This window comes from Ictidomys tridecemlineatus, chromosome 12, assembly GCF_052094955.1.
Source record: "Ictidomys tridecemlineatus isolate mIctTri1 chromosome 12, mIctTri1.hap1, whole genome shotgun sequence".
NCBI lineage: Eukaryota > Metazoa > Chordata > Mammalia > Rodentia > Sciuridae > Ictidomys > Ictidomys tridecemlineatus.
This window is the reverse complement of record NC_135488.1, coordinates 61,812,729-61,828,204: the sequence shown is the minus strand read 5'-3', so window position 1 is coordinate 61,828,204 and position 15,476 is coordinate 61,812,729. Positions and strand designations below refer to the sequence as shown.

Genomic DNA, 15,476 nt, shown 5'->3' with positions numbered 1-15,476 from the left:
GAATGAGGGTACGTTTAGCCACTCGCCACCTCTGTATTTACACCCTCCCTGTCCCTGGCCCTTCACTGGTGGGTGGGCAGGGTAATCACACTAAGTCCTACAGAACTCCCAGCTACACACATGCCCAGGTCTCCTCTTTCCCATTGCGCTGGTCTCCAGCCCCTTCCTTGGGCTTTCGTGTGCTGGCCTGCTCTCAGACACATACACATGCCTCCTAAGTCTCGCCTGTCCTCGTGGGGCCTGCTAGTTCTAAAGCTTCACTCTTAATCCTGAGCTATTTGCTTTCCAATTGTCCTTCCCAAGGAGAGATGCTTCTTTGATGATGTTTGTGAACCACCTAAGACCAGCCATTTGCATAGCAAAAGCAGATTCCCAGGAGATGGGAAAAGGGCACCAAGAGCCACCGGTGGGGTGGGACCCCTTGATATATATACAGCCTTTAGTGTCATGAGCTATGTGCCTGGTGGCTGTATCCCTTAATACTAAAATCTTTCTAGGCCAAAAGGAGCCTCATTTCTGCCAGGCTGGTGAGGACACCCTGGGTGGGGCTGGGCCATGCCTGCATCCTGGTCCCACCAGGCTGCATTCTCCTTCCCAGCCCACATGGGCACAGGATGCGGGATGCCTGTCCCCATGGGCCTCAGCATTCCATCTTCATGTGCCCAGGTGGAGGGTATATAGCCCTGCCTCACCCATATCCTGTCTTCCTGGCCCATGACCAGCTCGGCTCCTCTGCCAGAAGCCTCAGGGTCTTTCTGGACAGGAGCCTCTTCAGGTCCACAACTAGCTCACTGTTAGGGGCCACCTGTGCTGTCACCTAAATATCCTGAATGCACTTCTTTCTTTCTGTTTCCACTTAGCACTTGTCACCTGTCCCTACCTCCCTACCAGGCTCCCCACTTCCTCTGCTGTCCCTCTCTTTGGCTCTCCACAGCATCCGGGGTGGTCTTCTGAAAGTGGACATGGCCTTGCTTAAAGGCCTCCAGCCACCTGGCCATCTCCCTGCTCCTCCCATGAGCCAACCTCCGCCCTGACCACTGTCCCTCTGTGCCTCCTCACTTTCAGCCTAAATATCTGGCCTCCCCTTGGCTCAAGGTGTCCTTGATAGTTTTGCAAAGATCCCGAAACCTTTTTCTTCCTCGTACCTATCACAAGCTCTAAGTACCTATTTGTACACCTTAACATTTTCTGAATCAAAATAATACATGTGTCTGATTTTTAAAATGGAAGAGCACAGAATTCATTTTTCCTGTGGACTCTTTAAAGTTCCATCTCTCCCAACAGAACCTAGGTACCAGGCCACAGGGCTGTGTCTCTCCTGTTCCTCACTAAACTCGCAGTGCATGGTGATATGAGTAGGGGCTTACTAAATGCTTCTAGAACAAATGAAGTGAATGATTTCTGAGGCAGAGGAGAAAAATCGATAAAAGAGACTTGTCTTGGGAGCCCTGCTGTCCCTCTCAGCAAACACTGAGCACTGCTTGATCCTAGCCCCGGCACACTGGGTCTACAAGCCCACTCCAGAATGTCATCTCACCCACCCTGACAGGAAGAGGGGACCAGAGAGGCTGGACCACAAAGGCTTCAGAGAAAAGGGAAGCCTGATTGAGTCCTGAAGGGTGAGTAGGGAGCAGCTTGGCAGGAAAAGAGGGGGACTCTGTAGAGGTTCAGAGGCATGGAATGCCAGGTTGTCTCAGGGCACTTGGAGGAGCCTGCAGCTGGCTCTGTGACTCTATCAATTCTGCCAAGAGGCCCTGAAGAACACAGGAGGGGAAGGCATGCCTGGCAGGAAGGATGGCATAAGGTCAGAATTTAGGCCCACCCTTGGGTGGTGGGTAATAATAGATCCTAATGGTGGTGCATTCATGTGGGTCCTGCAGGGCAAGGGTTGGGGCCCTGCAAGCAACCACTGAAGTACCAAAAAATGCCACCAGAGGGCATGCTTTGTAGAATAAACTCAAGTGGATCAATGACCTTCCATGGAGGTCAATTGTCCTCCAACCCCAAGCTAGCTTGTGGCTCAGCAGTGGGCTCAAGTACAAAGTGACCGAGGTGGCTGGGACAGAGTTCTGCACAGGTTAAAGTGCCAGTAAGTGCATCTGTGGCTGAGTGGCTTGTTTGCTAGCAACAATGGCCAACCCTGAGCACTGAACTGTCCACAGGGACCAGTGTGCCACCTAGGGAGAAACCAATTACATCAGACCCTTTCATGTAGGAGGGGACAGCAACATGTCCTCCCCAGAATAGATGCAGGGCTGCTTTTCATGTCTGACTTGCCACTGCCAGCATCACCATCTGCAGGCTTCCAGAACACTTCAGATTCTGCTACAGGGTCCATGCAATAGTCCCTCAACCAAGAAGCTGCTCATAACAGAAGAAGCAAAATGATAACCTGGTCTAGGATGCACAGGTGTAGCCCTCCCACCTCGCTTAGACCCCAAGAAGGAGAGAAGGGTCTGGAGTCACCTTCTACTACAGAATCAGCCAGATCCTGTATTGTAGAAAGGTAGTGAATGTTCCAGACTAAGAGCAAACACATGCAGCTGAATCAACTTTGGACAGAAAATCCAGGAATCAAGTATGAAGATGGGCAGAAGACACAAAGAGTCTCTCAAAAAATTTTCTCCAGTACCCACTGCTCCCAGGGGTACCTGAGGAGGTACCTGCTACCCAGAGCCTGGTTATAGTTCCTCCAATCTGGAAGCTAAAACACTGCTTGGCTTTTCTCACCTTCTCACGTCATAGCAATGGCAGGAAGAAAAAGAGGTTTCTGTGTCAGCAGAAGAGTGTGTGGGGAAGCCAGGGTAGGCTCTGCTGCTGACATCACCCTGTGCCTCCGTTTCCTCATCTGTACAGTGGGGATGAACAATGATACAGTGCCTGGCACAGTGTTAGCACTCCTAAGTGTCAGCTGTTGTGACTATTATTATGATCATTAGCCAGTGTTAGGATCATGACCATCAAGGGGACCTGGAGTTGCCAGTAAGCAACTGGGAGGTATAGGGGCTCATGGGGATCCCAAGGCCCCTCCTTCCCTATACTCCAGTGTCTGGTAATTCAGGGAAATAGCCTCCATGTCCTATGCAGAAAGGACACCCCAGGGCCCACAGCCTGGAGGTTAGCAATTCTTTAGCAGGGAAAGACAAGGTTTCAAGGAGTGACTAGGAAGCATCTCTCATCATCTGGCTCTACTGATAAGCCCCTGACTAGTCATGAGGGACCTCAGCCCTGAGCCTTCCTCCCCTGTTTCACGTCCACCCTCCCCCAGGACCCTGTGTCCATGAGTGGTCTGTGGGCTGGGCCTTGCCAACTCCTCATGACTTCTCCTCCAGTCTATTTCTGCCTGAGTCCCTGCAATGCCCAGGTCCCTGAGCCCAGACCAGGATTCCCGGTGTGGTCCTCCTACTTCCTGAGCCAGGCACTCACAGCACTTCTGGCCCTGGCCCCCGCCATGGCTCACCACCCCACACCTTCTCACATGGCTCTGAACATGGCAGCCACTTGTTTCTGGATAGTGTTCCTTCTCCTGCCTGCTTCTGCGTGTGCTCTGCCCTCTCTCTGCGACACCCAGCCCTGCCTTCCCCTGGCTTTCTCAGTCTATCCTGAGTGAGCACCATGACTGAATTAGGCGCCCCGCCCTGGTCCCCTTGCATCCCAGAGGCCAGCTTCACCATGATTCTGACTACGTTAGGTGCGCTCAAGTGTCCCCTCTGGATCCTGAAGGCCCCAGCTGCAGCCCAGTCTCTGTCATGTTTCCAGCACAGAATAGGCCCTTGGAGGGAGTCAGTGAGTGGGTTCCACCTCCTCTCTCGCCCTTGAGGACAGCAAGGGCTACCCCATAATCATTCCGCACAAACTCCCAATGAAAACACAATGAGGACTGAGAGGCTTCCTTTGTTAAAAGACGGCAAACTGTTAGATTTCAAAAATAACTTAAGACGGAATTTCTTTTTTATTCTCAAGCAAGAAGCCAGACACTGCCAAATCTATTTAGGAGGTTCACTGCAGGCTCCTAACCCTGGTGATCCTGGAACCAGCATGAGACTTCATTTGGGGGGGCATGAAAACTGGGGATCGCTGATCCAAGGGGGATTGCTGGCCAAGCCGAGGGGTTCTTCTGAGAATGGGTGAGGCTCCATAGAGGAGGCTGGCCTCCACCTCAGCTCACCTTCATCCCTGGGACCTGCTCTCAGCCTGTCAGCCCCCATCCAGGCGCCTGCATGTGGGGACTCGTTTTAATTAATGCCAGAGTGGGGCCAACCACTGGGGCCGTGACACTTGTTTGCAGGTCATCTCCCCCTAACAGGCTCACCCTGGGAGGGGATTTGTCACTAATTGAAGCAGAGATCAGTTAATGAGGCCGTGGGGGCCTGGGGTTCCAGAGAACAAGGGAAAGGAAAAGAAAATAAAGCCTCTTTCTTGGGAGGTTTTGTGATTTACACACACAAAAGAAAAGCAAGCAGGCTGCAGATTTTCCAAGTCAGAAACTCGGCTCCATCTGCCGAAGTTAGCCCCTCACTGTGTGAAGACATCAGGCGGAGGGACGACGCCACCACCGCCAAAGCTCACGGATGGGAGAGGACAGGGACCTCCCGAGGCCAGCAATCAATCAGAGGCCTAATTAATAGGTATTTATGGAGCAGGGCTCTCTGCTCCCCTTGGGGGGTTGGAGACACCGTGCCTGTCCCTGGTTAACTTGTAATCCTGCTGGGGGACAAGACTCAGGCTGTGGAACAATGAGAGGACAGGGACCTGGGGCGTAATTGAGAGTGTGAGAAGGAGAAGTTTCTAGGAGCTGGGCTGGGGGGACGGTGGTTCAGGTTGGACAGGGAAGCCTTCTCCAGGGGGCTCTAGGGCTAGGCAGAGAAGAAGAGGGAGGGGGGTCCCCCAGAGCAGTGTGAGGCCCTCATACCCCACCAGGTGAGTCCCCAGTTTCAGGGTACCTCTGCTGGGCCCAGTCTTTAAAACACCCACCAATCTGGGCTAGGTTTGGTCCTGGGAAGTCGGTGGGTTGGAATGACTGGTGGTCCTTCGGTGGAACAATGGGGATCCAGAGCTCCCAGAAGAAGGTGAATTCCTATTTCTGAGCTCCAGGCCTGCAGGGGAAGGAAGTCCCACCAAGACAATGATCCCCAAGGCTCAAGCCCTTCCCCTCAGGGCAACTCAATGTCCTTCCCTGAGAGACCTCCTCCTTGCCCCCCACCTGTACATCTCCTAGAAGAGAAGGGGGTTTTCAAGTGCTAAGCTAGGCAGGCCATCAGCTCCTTTCACCCTAAGGAGCCAAGAAGTGACAAAGGGAAGAACGAGGCCTTTCCCTATCTTGGGACAGCCTCTGGCCTCAGCCCAGCAAGCCCCAGAATCAAGAACCTCCACTCTGACGCCTAGATAAAGTCCCATGCCAGGTGGCAGGTCCACCGGCAAGCGTTGGCCTTCTCCTGGAGAGCCATCTAAATATGTTGGGCAACATGTGGCTTCTCGCTGGCAGTAAGACATAAAGACTCAGGGAAGGAGAGAGATCCTGGGCATGAGATGGGATGCCCCACTTAACAGCCATTTGGAGATGAGTTGGTTTACGTGGGAGTAAAACAAATGAGGCCATTTCAGGACAGCCCCAGATCTCTACTTCAGAAGCACAGTGAAAGTATGGTGTCGGATACAAAGGGTCATTCCAGAGTCGTGAACACCGATGATGTTTATTTAAGGATCCAGGGAAGATAAGGAAAGGGAGGTTTTACTGAAAAATTATTGTATTTGAATTCTTCCATTATATGTGGATTTGCCTTTATTAGCATTTTCTAATTATTTTTTTTCTTTCCAGTTACATGTCTTTATTATGAAATGAAAGTAATGACAAAGTTGTGAAGGGACACTTTACCCTCTGGAGTTAGCTATAAGAGGCCACCCCAAAGGAATTAAGAGAGTACCAGATAGTGGCACAGGGGTGGCGTCAAGGGTGGGACAAGGGTGGACAAGGTCCTGGGAGCCTTGTCTAAGGTCCTGAGCCTCCACTCTGGCTTGGTCCAGGCCCCTTGCTGTGTTGCCTCCCCGTCTGTCCTCCTCCGGGAACAGGGACCCATCATCCATTGACACAAATCTACAAACTTCATAATAAGTAGCTGCTCTATTCTTAAAATCCTGTGAAGATTCAAAGTGAGGCCGGTGGCTCGGGAGGCTGAGGCAGGAGGATCCCAAGTTCAAAGCCAGCCTCAGCAAAAGTGAGGCACTAAGCAACACAGTGAGACCCTGTCTCTAAATAAAATACAAAATAGGGATGGGGATGTGGCTCAGTGGCTGAGTGCCCTGAGTTCAATCCCCCCCCCCAAAAAAAATTCAAAGTAAGCCTAATACCATTGTCTTGAGGCCTTCAGGAGAAGCTAGACATGTGACCTCACAACCAAGGCAACAGAGAGGGAATGACAGTACCCAGGAGCTCAAGTAAAGAGCAGAGAGGAGCTGGCTGATGGGCCAATCTTGCATAGGCAGTGTGAAGACCAGCTGCTCCAGGAAGAGTGTGGTATGGGCTCCTCTAAGGATAGATGTCCTGCCCTCACCATCCATGTGATCCCCCCTCCCCTCCCCTCCCCTCCCTTCCCCTTCCCGCTTCTCCCCTCCCCTCCCCTCTCCTCTCCAAACCATGGAGCACTAGCATGTACACTCACTATGGGACACTTCTCTGCCTAGAGAGCCTGCCTCACTGCTCCCCTCCCAGACCCTGACTCCACATCCTGGCCTGCCCTGGCCCTCAGACAAGGTCCACCCACTCAAGGAAGCAGCAGAACTCAAGGGCGGGGGCAGGGCATTACTCACAGCAATGGAGACAGCGCTGATGACAGCTCCCAGGTAGCCCTGGATGAACTTGGATGCCGGTGAGGGCTGGAAGACAAAGGTAGAATTGCAAGCCCACTGTATGCCCAAAGCTCCATGCTCCACCCTTGCCAACAGCCTCAGCCAGCAAGAAGCAAGCCAGTCCACCAGCCTGGAAGGTCTGGCAAGGAGGAAGAGGTCCCCCAGGGGAAGCCACAGGGACCCTGGACTCTCTCAACTTGGCTCCAAATGTTGGAATACAAATAAGCAATATCCAGGAAGGCACTGAAAGGCCTGTTTCACTCCTGCCTTCTTCTACAAAGATTCCAGGCAGACATTGCTGGCTAGAGGTGCAGGACAGCGAGGGCCAAAACGAGTCATTTATGGTGGGGTGAACAGTCTCCAGGTGAGGAAAGCTAAGTGTCAAGAGGGATGCCTAGAGCACTGTCCATCATCCACGGCCATCCACTGTAGTCTAGCCGGCTCACCAGGGAGAAACTGGACTTCATGTTCACACAGGACAGTTCCCAATACATCCATTTAAAAACAGAGCCCAGCTAGATGAAGTGGCACATGCCTGTAATCCCAGCATCTTGGGAGGCTGAGGCAGAAGGATCACGAGTTCAAAGCCAGACTCAGCAAAGGCGAGGGAGGCACTAAGCAACTCAGTGAGACCCTGTCTCTAAATAAAATACAAAATAGGGCTGGGGATATGGCTCAGTGGTTGAGTGCCCCTGAGTTCGATACCTGGTACCAAAAAAAAAAAAAAAAAAAAAAACAGAGTCCAAGTTCCAACATAGAAAATTAAGAAAAAGCTAGGGGCTGGGTCATGTCCTGCTCTACAATTGCTGTTGTGTAAGATGCTTGGTTTAAGGCAAACAGAAGCCATCCAAAGGGCAACGTGCATGGTGAAGCCTGTAAGAGACTGGATTTGAGGTTTAGATATGTGGGAGGTAGCTTCCTGAGTCTCAGGACCCCCCCCCCCCCAGGTTCCTACTGCCTAGGACAACTCCTAATTCCTGTACCCAACTCTTCTCCAAGGTTAAAAAATGCCAAGACCCTCCCCTATCCAAACTGACAGTGCTCCCCCCACCCACCAACGACCTAGATTCTTCCTCTCCTCCCTTTGCCTTTGGATTGAAATGGTGAATTGACAGAAGGGTGGTGGCCTTGCCAGGAAAGCAGGACTCAGCAGCCCTCTGGGACACTAGGAGGATGATTGGGCCTCCACATGGGCTTGTTGAAGGAGTGCAGGGGACTTTGGAGAGAAGGTACCAGTGTTCTTAAACCCCCACCCTCAAGAGCAGTCCCTTGATTTTTGTGGCCAACAGTCTGGGGACCAGGGTCACTGAGGCAATTTCCAGGGAAGCTTGAAGGAAGCCATAGGGGAATTTGGTCCCCAAGGGGATGATGCCAATCAGGATCCAGTATCTGAGCAAGAGATGTGCAAGAACGTGGGCTGGGGCTGGGGCTCAGCGGTAGAGCGCTTGCCTCACACAGGTGAGGCACTGGGTTCGAGCCCCAGCACCACACATAAATAAATATTGTGTCCATCTACAACTAAAAATATTTTAAAAAGAAAGAGAGAGAGATGCCCAAGAGGAATTCTGAAGCCAGCAGAATTGATCCCTTGCATAAAGGAATGAAATTGATCAAATCATGTTATGTGCGTATACAAATGTGTCACAATGGATCCCACTATTATGTATAATCATGATGTATCAATAAAAAATTTTAAAAAGGAAGAAATAATACATTCCTTGCTCGTTCCCCATCCTACTCCCCTTTCACAGGCCACCTTCCTTCATGCACAGTCCCCCCCCCCCCCCGCAGGTCCTGCCTGGAGACTCCCACAGGGCCTGTGTAAGCAAGGTCTGAGTGCACCACCTCTGCTTGCAGAGCTGGCAGCTTAAATAGGGTGCCTCCAGGAAGGCAATGCTTTATACCAATGATGGCAGCATGTGACACTGCAGGGAGGACCATTGGGTCACCCCAGGTGAACCCACCACTGAGCTGAGGGCAGTGACTCACCTTGGTAGCATTGCGGTTTGCATAGTTGACACAGGCATTGTGGCTCTGGTTCAGCCACTGAAAGGCAACAGGGAAAGAAGTCAGGGAAGGTATTGTCATCTTCCTGGAAGCCAGGCCTGGGCCTCTGGAGGCCATACCTCCCCAGAAAGACACAAGACGCTGTCTCCGGCTCACAGGTATTTCCCTCAGTCCCCCTGGTTAGTATAACACATTGTCCTGGTCTGCCTGGAGCTGTACTGGTTCTAGTATCAAAGTCCTGGGTCTCAGAAAACCCCTCCATTTCTGGAAAATCAGGATGGGATCTTGTCCACCCCAGTATAGAGACTGTCCTCTCTCCTAAAATTCTGGCATTCACTCCCCAAAAGGGCCCCACTGCCTTTGCCATATTATCCTTACTATAATATTTGCTGGACAGAAGGTGGAATGATTGACAGTTTACACCTTTCAAAAATCTCCTAGCCCAGTGCTCTGTACCGGCTTCAGCACCCAGGTCAGAGGTCCCCAGCAGTCTTTTTCAGGGAAGATTCTCTGACATTTCCTCTCAGGAGTCAGATAGCTTTTCCTTCCTGGGAAGGTTTTCCCCTGCCCAGACACACACACAGACATCCTCAGCTGTTTTCCAGGAACCGCAACATACTGTCTCCAAGGGCAGAGACCAGGCTCTGCGATGCACTTCACCTCCTCAAGGTGGCGCAACCTTGCCCTACAGACCTGGGGGAGATGGATGTCAAAATGAGGCTGTAGGCCTCAGATCACTGACCATGGGATGAGCAGCCAAGGAGCAGCCACCCATAAACCACTGTGGTCCAAGTACAGGCCCCCAGCCCCCTCTTCACCTCTGTTCAAAGGCTAGAGTGACACATAATGGTTAGAGTCCTGCTGACTCCTGACAGGGGGCCTGCTCAGCTGGGCCAAAGTCTCAGGTTTTCCTCCAGTGGTTTCTGGGCTGGGGGAGTGGGATTGGCTGACTCTACCCCAGGGGCTTAGAATAGGAGAGCCCAGAGAAGGGAATTCCTGACCAGTGCTTGTCTGAGCTCTTCCTTCAGGAGCGTGCTGTTTGCAGAGCCTCTTACCTGCCAGAAGACAGTGGATGCCAGTGTTTGGTTGGGTAAGAGAAGACCCACCACCTGTGAGGAAGAGAGAGGAAAGGCTGAAGAAGGCAAAAGAAACCCCTCACATCTTTTGCAAAAAAAAAAAAAAAAAAACCCCAAAAACAAAAAACTATACAGCCAAGGGCAGGGGCTCATGCCTGTAATCCGGCCACTTGGGAGGCTGAGGTAGCAGGATTGCAAGTTCAAAGCCAGCCAAGGCGACTTCGTGAGACTGTCTCAAAATAAAAAATAAAAAGGGCTGGTGAGCCGGGCATGGTGGTGCATGCCTGTAATCCCTGCAGATCAGGAGGTTGAGGCAGGAGGATCATGAGTTCAAAGCCGGCCTCACAAAAGCAAGGTGCTAAGCAACTCCGTGAGACCCTGTCTCTAAATAAAATATAAAATAGGGCTGGGGATGTGGCTCAGGGGTCAACTGTCTCTGAGTTCAGTCCCCCCTAAAAAAGACTGGTGATGCAGCTCATCTGTAGAGCACCCCTGGGCTCAACCCTCAGTATGACACATGCACATACACACACACACACACAAAAAAAAAAAAAAAAAAAAAAGAAGAAAGAAAAGAACTACACAGCCACAAACAAGAGTGAGCTACACCTGTATAAACTGATGTGGTTTGATGTGTTCATATAAACAAATGCCCACAGAGGGATGGTAAAAGATGAAAAAAATCAGGTAGCAGAATTATGTTATAGCATAATCCAATTTATGTAAAGAAAATCTTCTCAGTTATAAATACATACACACAAATATCCCCAAGCATGAAAAAATTATAGCACAGCATAACCATTAATTGTGGGTTTCTCTAGAAGTCTGGTTACAGGCTACTTAATTAATTTACTTATTTATTAGTACTGGGATTGAATCCAGGGCTTTGCACATGCTAGACAAAGGTTCCACCACTGAGCTACCCCCGTCCAGCCCTTTTATTACTTTATTAATTTCTTTTAAAAAAATTTTGCAGTATTGGGGATTGAACCCAGGAATGCTTTACCGTTGAGTTATAAGAACAGTCCTTTTTTATCTTTTATTTTGAGACAGGCGCTCGCTAAGTTGCTGAGGCTGGCCTTGAACTTGCGATTCTCCTGCTTCAGCCTCCGGAGTGGCTGAGATTACAAATGTGCACCACCACCACAGTGTTCAGCTTTGTGTTCTTTTTAACAATGGAGGTGCATTATTAATGAAGGGATGGAGGCCAATAAAAACAAGCAAACAAAAGGAACACATTCACAGACACTCAGGTAAACTGAACTCCTTCATGCCCTAATCACCCATAAAATTTTTGTGATGATTAAATAAGAATCATTTCAAAAGCCTCAAGTGATTTATAAATAGAATTTTTTTGGGGGGGTGGTTATTTGGGATTGAACTCACAGATGTTTTACCAGTGAGCTACATCCTCAGCCTTTTCTTTAAAAAAAAAAATTTTTTTTTTAGATAGGATCTTGCTAAATTGCCCAACTTGCAATCTCCCTCCCTCAGCCTCCCAAGTCACTGGAGTTACAGACATGTGTCACACTGGGCTTATAAGTGGAATTTGAGGGAAATTTTTTTTTATCTCTGAATCTCCATGAACCAAAAACTTATACTATGTTTAACCTACTGACTCTTAGATATCTAGCAAATGGTTGTTGAGTGAATGAATGATGGAATGAATGAATGAATAACACATACACAAGGCTAAGCATGTTTACCAGGTTTACATAGGTGTGGATCCATTATACCCAAGCCCAGATAGCAGCTCAGACCTAGACTCACTGGCTGCTTCTTTTGATTTATGTCAAGATTAACTGTCTGATTTGACATTGGCCATGCCTTGGACTTCAGGATCCACATGTCATCCTCAATATTACCTTTTGAGTGTTTGTGTGCAAAATAACATTTACCAAGTATTGCTGCATATGGGAGAAATATGCACAACCATCCACATATTGACTTATTTATTATTCCTGTAGATAAAATGGCTCTTTGGCAAGAATTTCTGTAAGGAACAAGTATAAACATTCAATACTATGCAGTAAATCAAATTCTAGACATCCTCAGCAGCATTAGTAAATCATGTTTTAAACATTAAAATGTTTTAAAACAGCGAACACACACACATTTATATTTATTGGCCCATATCAGTTTGAATAAAATTATATAATGTAAAGCCATTACATAGCTCCAATGAGGAGTTATGAGATTTTTTCTCCCAGAATAAGACCTGTATTTGAATCTTCATTTCAGAGGCAACTTGGGAACCTGGATTGAAAATCAGGGGACCTTAAGTTCCAGGCTCAGGTCCATCCCTGTGGTCTCTAATAGATGACAGATGACACTTCCCTTTGGGGTTTGAGTGTCTACCTATAAAGTGCAGGATAAAGGGTCTACCTCCATTTAAAATTCTACCCTCATGTTCCAAGTGGTAGGTATGATGTCAACAGAGGTAGCCCTAATGTTTGGGGTGGGATCCTGTAGGCTGAGGAGTCTCCCGAGGGACCCAGGCCTCCTCCTGGCCAGGTCTCAGTAGGAAGCCAGAACACAGAGAGGGAACAGAGCCTGGCGGGGTGGAGACGAGTGTGCATATAGATGCACACACGTACATGTCTAACTGCCTCCAAAAGCCTGGGGAAATTCACACTGCCCACCATTTAGAGCGCAGCTTATGATTTACTCCCCTTTGATCTGTAGTCTATACGACATGATGTGTTATGGACGACATGCTCTTCTCCCCTGGGGTTCCTCACTGCACCCTGGACCTGTGCTGAGGCCACGGGGAACGTCATAAGATTCAGCCTCATGGAACACGCTGCACTTATGATCCAAAACACCCCAAGTTACGTCACAAGGACCCCTTTATGAATTACCCTGAGAGAAATTCTGTTCTTAAGAGTCAGAAATTATACTTCTAAGCAACTGGTTTGCATGCGTCTTGCTGACCTTGGCCATTTTACTGCATCTTTCTTTTTACTGATGGTCAAGAATTTGAGGGAGGGTCTCTGTGACCACATCTGCCAAGGGTAAACTCATGCTGCAAGTTCTGAGCCCAGAGGTCATCCCTGGTTTCCTCTTATCTTCCCCTCCCTAACTTTCCTTGTATCTTTTTCATCTTGTTTAATCACGTGGCATGCATATTTAAAAGTGATAGAAAGTCTTGTCCAGAACAACTCAGAGCCCCAAACTAAATTAGTACATAGGCTATATAACACACAGGCAGGCAAACACACACACACACACACACACACACACACACACACACACACACACATACGCGTTGACAAATGAGTATTCTACCTTGTTGAACAACCCCCACTCCTGTCCTAACAGGGCCTGGTGGCCTTGCTGGCAGCTCTGTTAAATCTCCTCATGCTGTCTTAGAGATGGATTAATTTTTGTCGAGCATTTCCCTGGATGCCACTTACCATAATCCTCATAGTAACTCTGGGGAGCAACCCAAATAGATTATCTCCCATATTTTGCAAATGGGAAAACTGAGGCTTGGAGAAATTCAGTGACCTGCTCAAGTCTTTACAGCAAACCAGAGAAAGAGTCGGATCTCTGGAACTGTGGTTTGGCCACCATGACTCTCTAGTTTTAGAGTGCTCCTTCTCCAGCTTATCCCCCAAAGCACAAAGGGAGAAGGGATTCAGTCACCTCTCCAGCCCAGCTACAAAGAACTGTCTCTGTGTCATGTTCCAGGCTACTCCCAGTGGGGAAAGCTGGAGCAGAGAAATAGAGGGTCCCTGATCACCACAAACACAGGGACCAAACATGGCAGTGTATAAGAATGGCCTTTGTAGCATCTAGGCAGGAAAATGGCAGCATGGTTGGAAGTATGTGGGGTGTGCACAAAACTAATGCCCACACGGGAGTTTGGGTCAGTGTGTCCTGGCTATGTGATCAAGGAAGAGGTAGAACTGAGATGAAGTATGAGTGAATAGGTGTGTGTGTGTGAGAGAGAGAGACAGGAGCAGGGACAGCCCAGAGACTGGTATGAGAAGGAGGGTACAGCAGGAGGCAGCTGGAGAAGATAAGGCTGAGAACACCAAACCATGTTGGCCAAATGGACCCTGGGAGCCATTTGAGGCCAAGGCAGTGGAGCAGGGTTCCTGCCCTCCGGGTCCTTACAGCCAGATGGGGGGGGGGGACCAGCAGCGTTCAACGCCAGCTCCATTCCCTATTAGGCAAAACGCAGCACCATCTGCACAATCCCAGGAGCAAGAGCAGATATTTTATAACTTCCTTTTTTCTTTTTAAGTCTACATTAAAAATAAATGTTCCCTTCAGCTCTCAGATGTATATCTCTGGTGCAACCTGCCCACATTCCCTCCCGCTGCCCTTTCCAGAACATGGCAGGGGAAAGGAAGAAAGAGATGGATAGAGAGAGGGAGCCAGTCCACCCGGCTCCAATGCCAGTGGATCGCACCTCTTCCAAGAGGGAAACGCTGCAGGCGTGGCCGCGCAGACGGTGGAGAGAGCCCAGAATGCGCCGGTACCAAGGAAAGTGGAAGGAGAGCGAAACAGGAGCCAGCAGCTAGGATTGCTACCCAGCCTCCACCCTATCTTGCTGCAGGACCTTGGCCAAATCGCACATCCTATCTTTGCTCCCATTTATAGTTCATACCATGGCTGGAGTCCCCTCTGCCGCTCCAGTCCCCTGGCGGCTGTCTTCTCTGCACATCTGTCTGTATTCTTGCTGTCCCCTTCCCCTCGGGTGCATCCACAGCTGAGGACCCTAGTAGTTAACATTCAGCTACTGATCATCTGATGCTAATGCTAATATTGACCACATGTAGGTGACTTGAGCTCTTTTTGTGCCTCTGTTTCTTCATCTGTTAAATGTGGGGCCCCCTTGGCACCTCTCTGGGTGGTTAGGAGAGGAAGGACAGCATGGGAAGAATGTGGCTCAGGGTCTGGCGCACAGCTCCTCCTGCTCCTGCAGGCCAGCTATTAGTGTCATTCCCCTCCCGCCTCTAGTTCTTTCCCAGCTTCTGATGGTCCCTTCTTTCTCTGAATCCCACAACTTGCATTACACAGTTGAACATCACCTTTGAACACTAGTCTAAGCCCTCAAAGGATAGGGAGCTCCTCAAGGTACAATCAGGGATGATGTCCCCCAAAGCACATGGCCCAGGACAGGACCCACACTCCAGGGTGGGAGAACACTAACTCCATTTGCTTTTGGGGAGGTGGTTTAATGAAGTTGGTGCTGATCCCTCCCCACTCCCTGCATCTTAGCCCTCACCACAGCATCCTAGCGGGAGGACTATATTCCACGCTGGTGGCTCTGCTTGGCCATCTGACCTGCTTGGCCAGGGGGATGTGGGAGGAAGGTGCAGTGTGCCAGTTCTGATGTCCTCCTGTGCACCCAACACTGCACTAGGAGATGTCCCTGGCTGGTCTTCTGGTCCAGGGAGGCTAGGGCAGACAGAGAAGAGGCTAGCCAGGTCTGCTGATTCCAGCTGACCCATGGGACAGAGCCGCCCACGGGACAGAGCTGGCTGACCCTGGCCAACTACAGGTCCCCTATAATGCTTACAGACATTCCTGCAG

General features: G+C 49.9%; 1 protein-coding gene across 5 annotated transcripts in view; it reads right to left on the bottom strand.

Annotated features, from left to right (window-relative positions):
- Sfxn5 (sideroflexin 5) overlaps nt 1-15,476 on the bottom strand; it is a 112,477-nt gene that overhangs the window by 46,960 nt on the left and 50,041 nt on the right. For 4 of the 5 annotated variants that reach the window (XM_005322154.5, XM_040270736.2, XM_040270737.2 and 1 more), the window contains 3 exons: nt 9,909-9,962; nt 8,836-8,892; nt 6,808-6,873 (listed from right to left, as the gene is read on the bottom strand). In XM_005322154.5, coding sequence (XP_005322211.2) covers nt 6,808-6,873; nt 8,836-8,892; nt 9,909-9,962 — 177 coding nt within the window. Of the gene's footprint in view, nt 1-5,674; nt 6,250-6,807; nt 6,874-8,835; nt 8,893-9,908; nt 9,963-15,476 lie in introns of those variants that run through there. The other variant, XM_021724346.3, reaches the window with a different exon arrangement.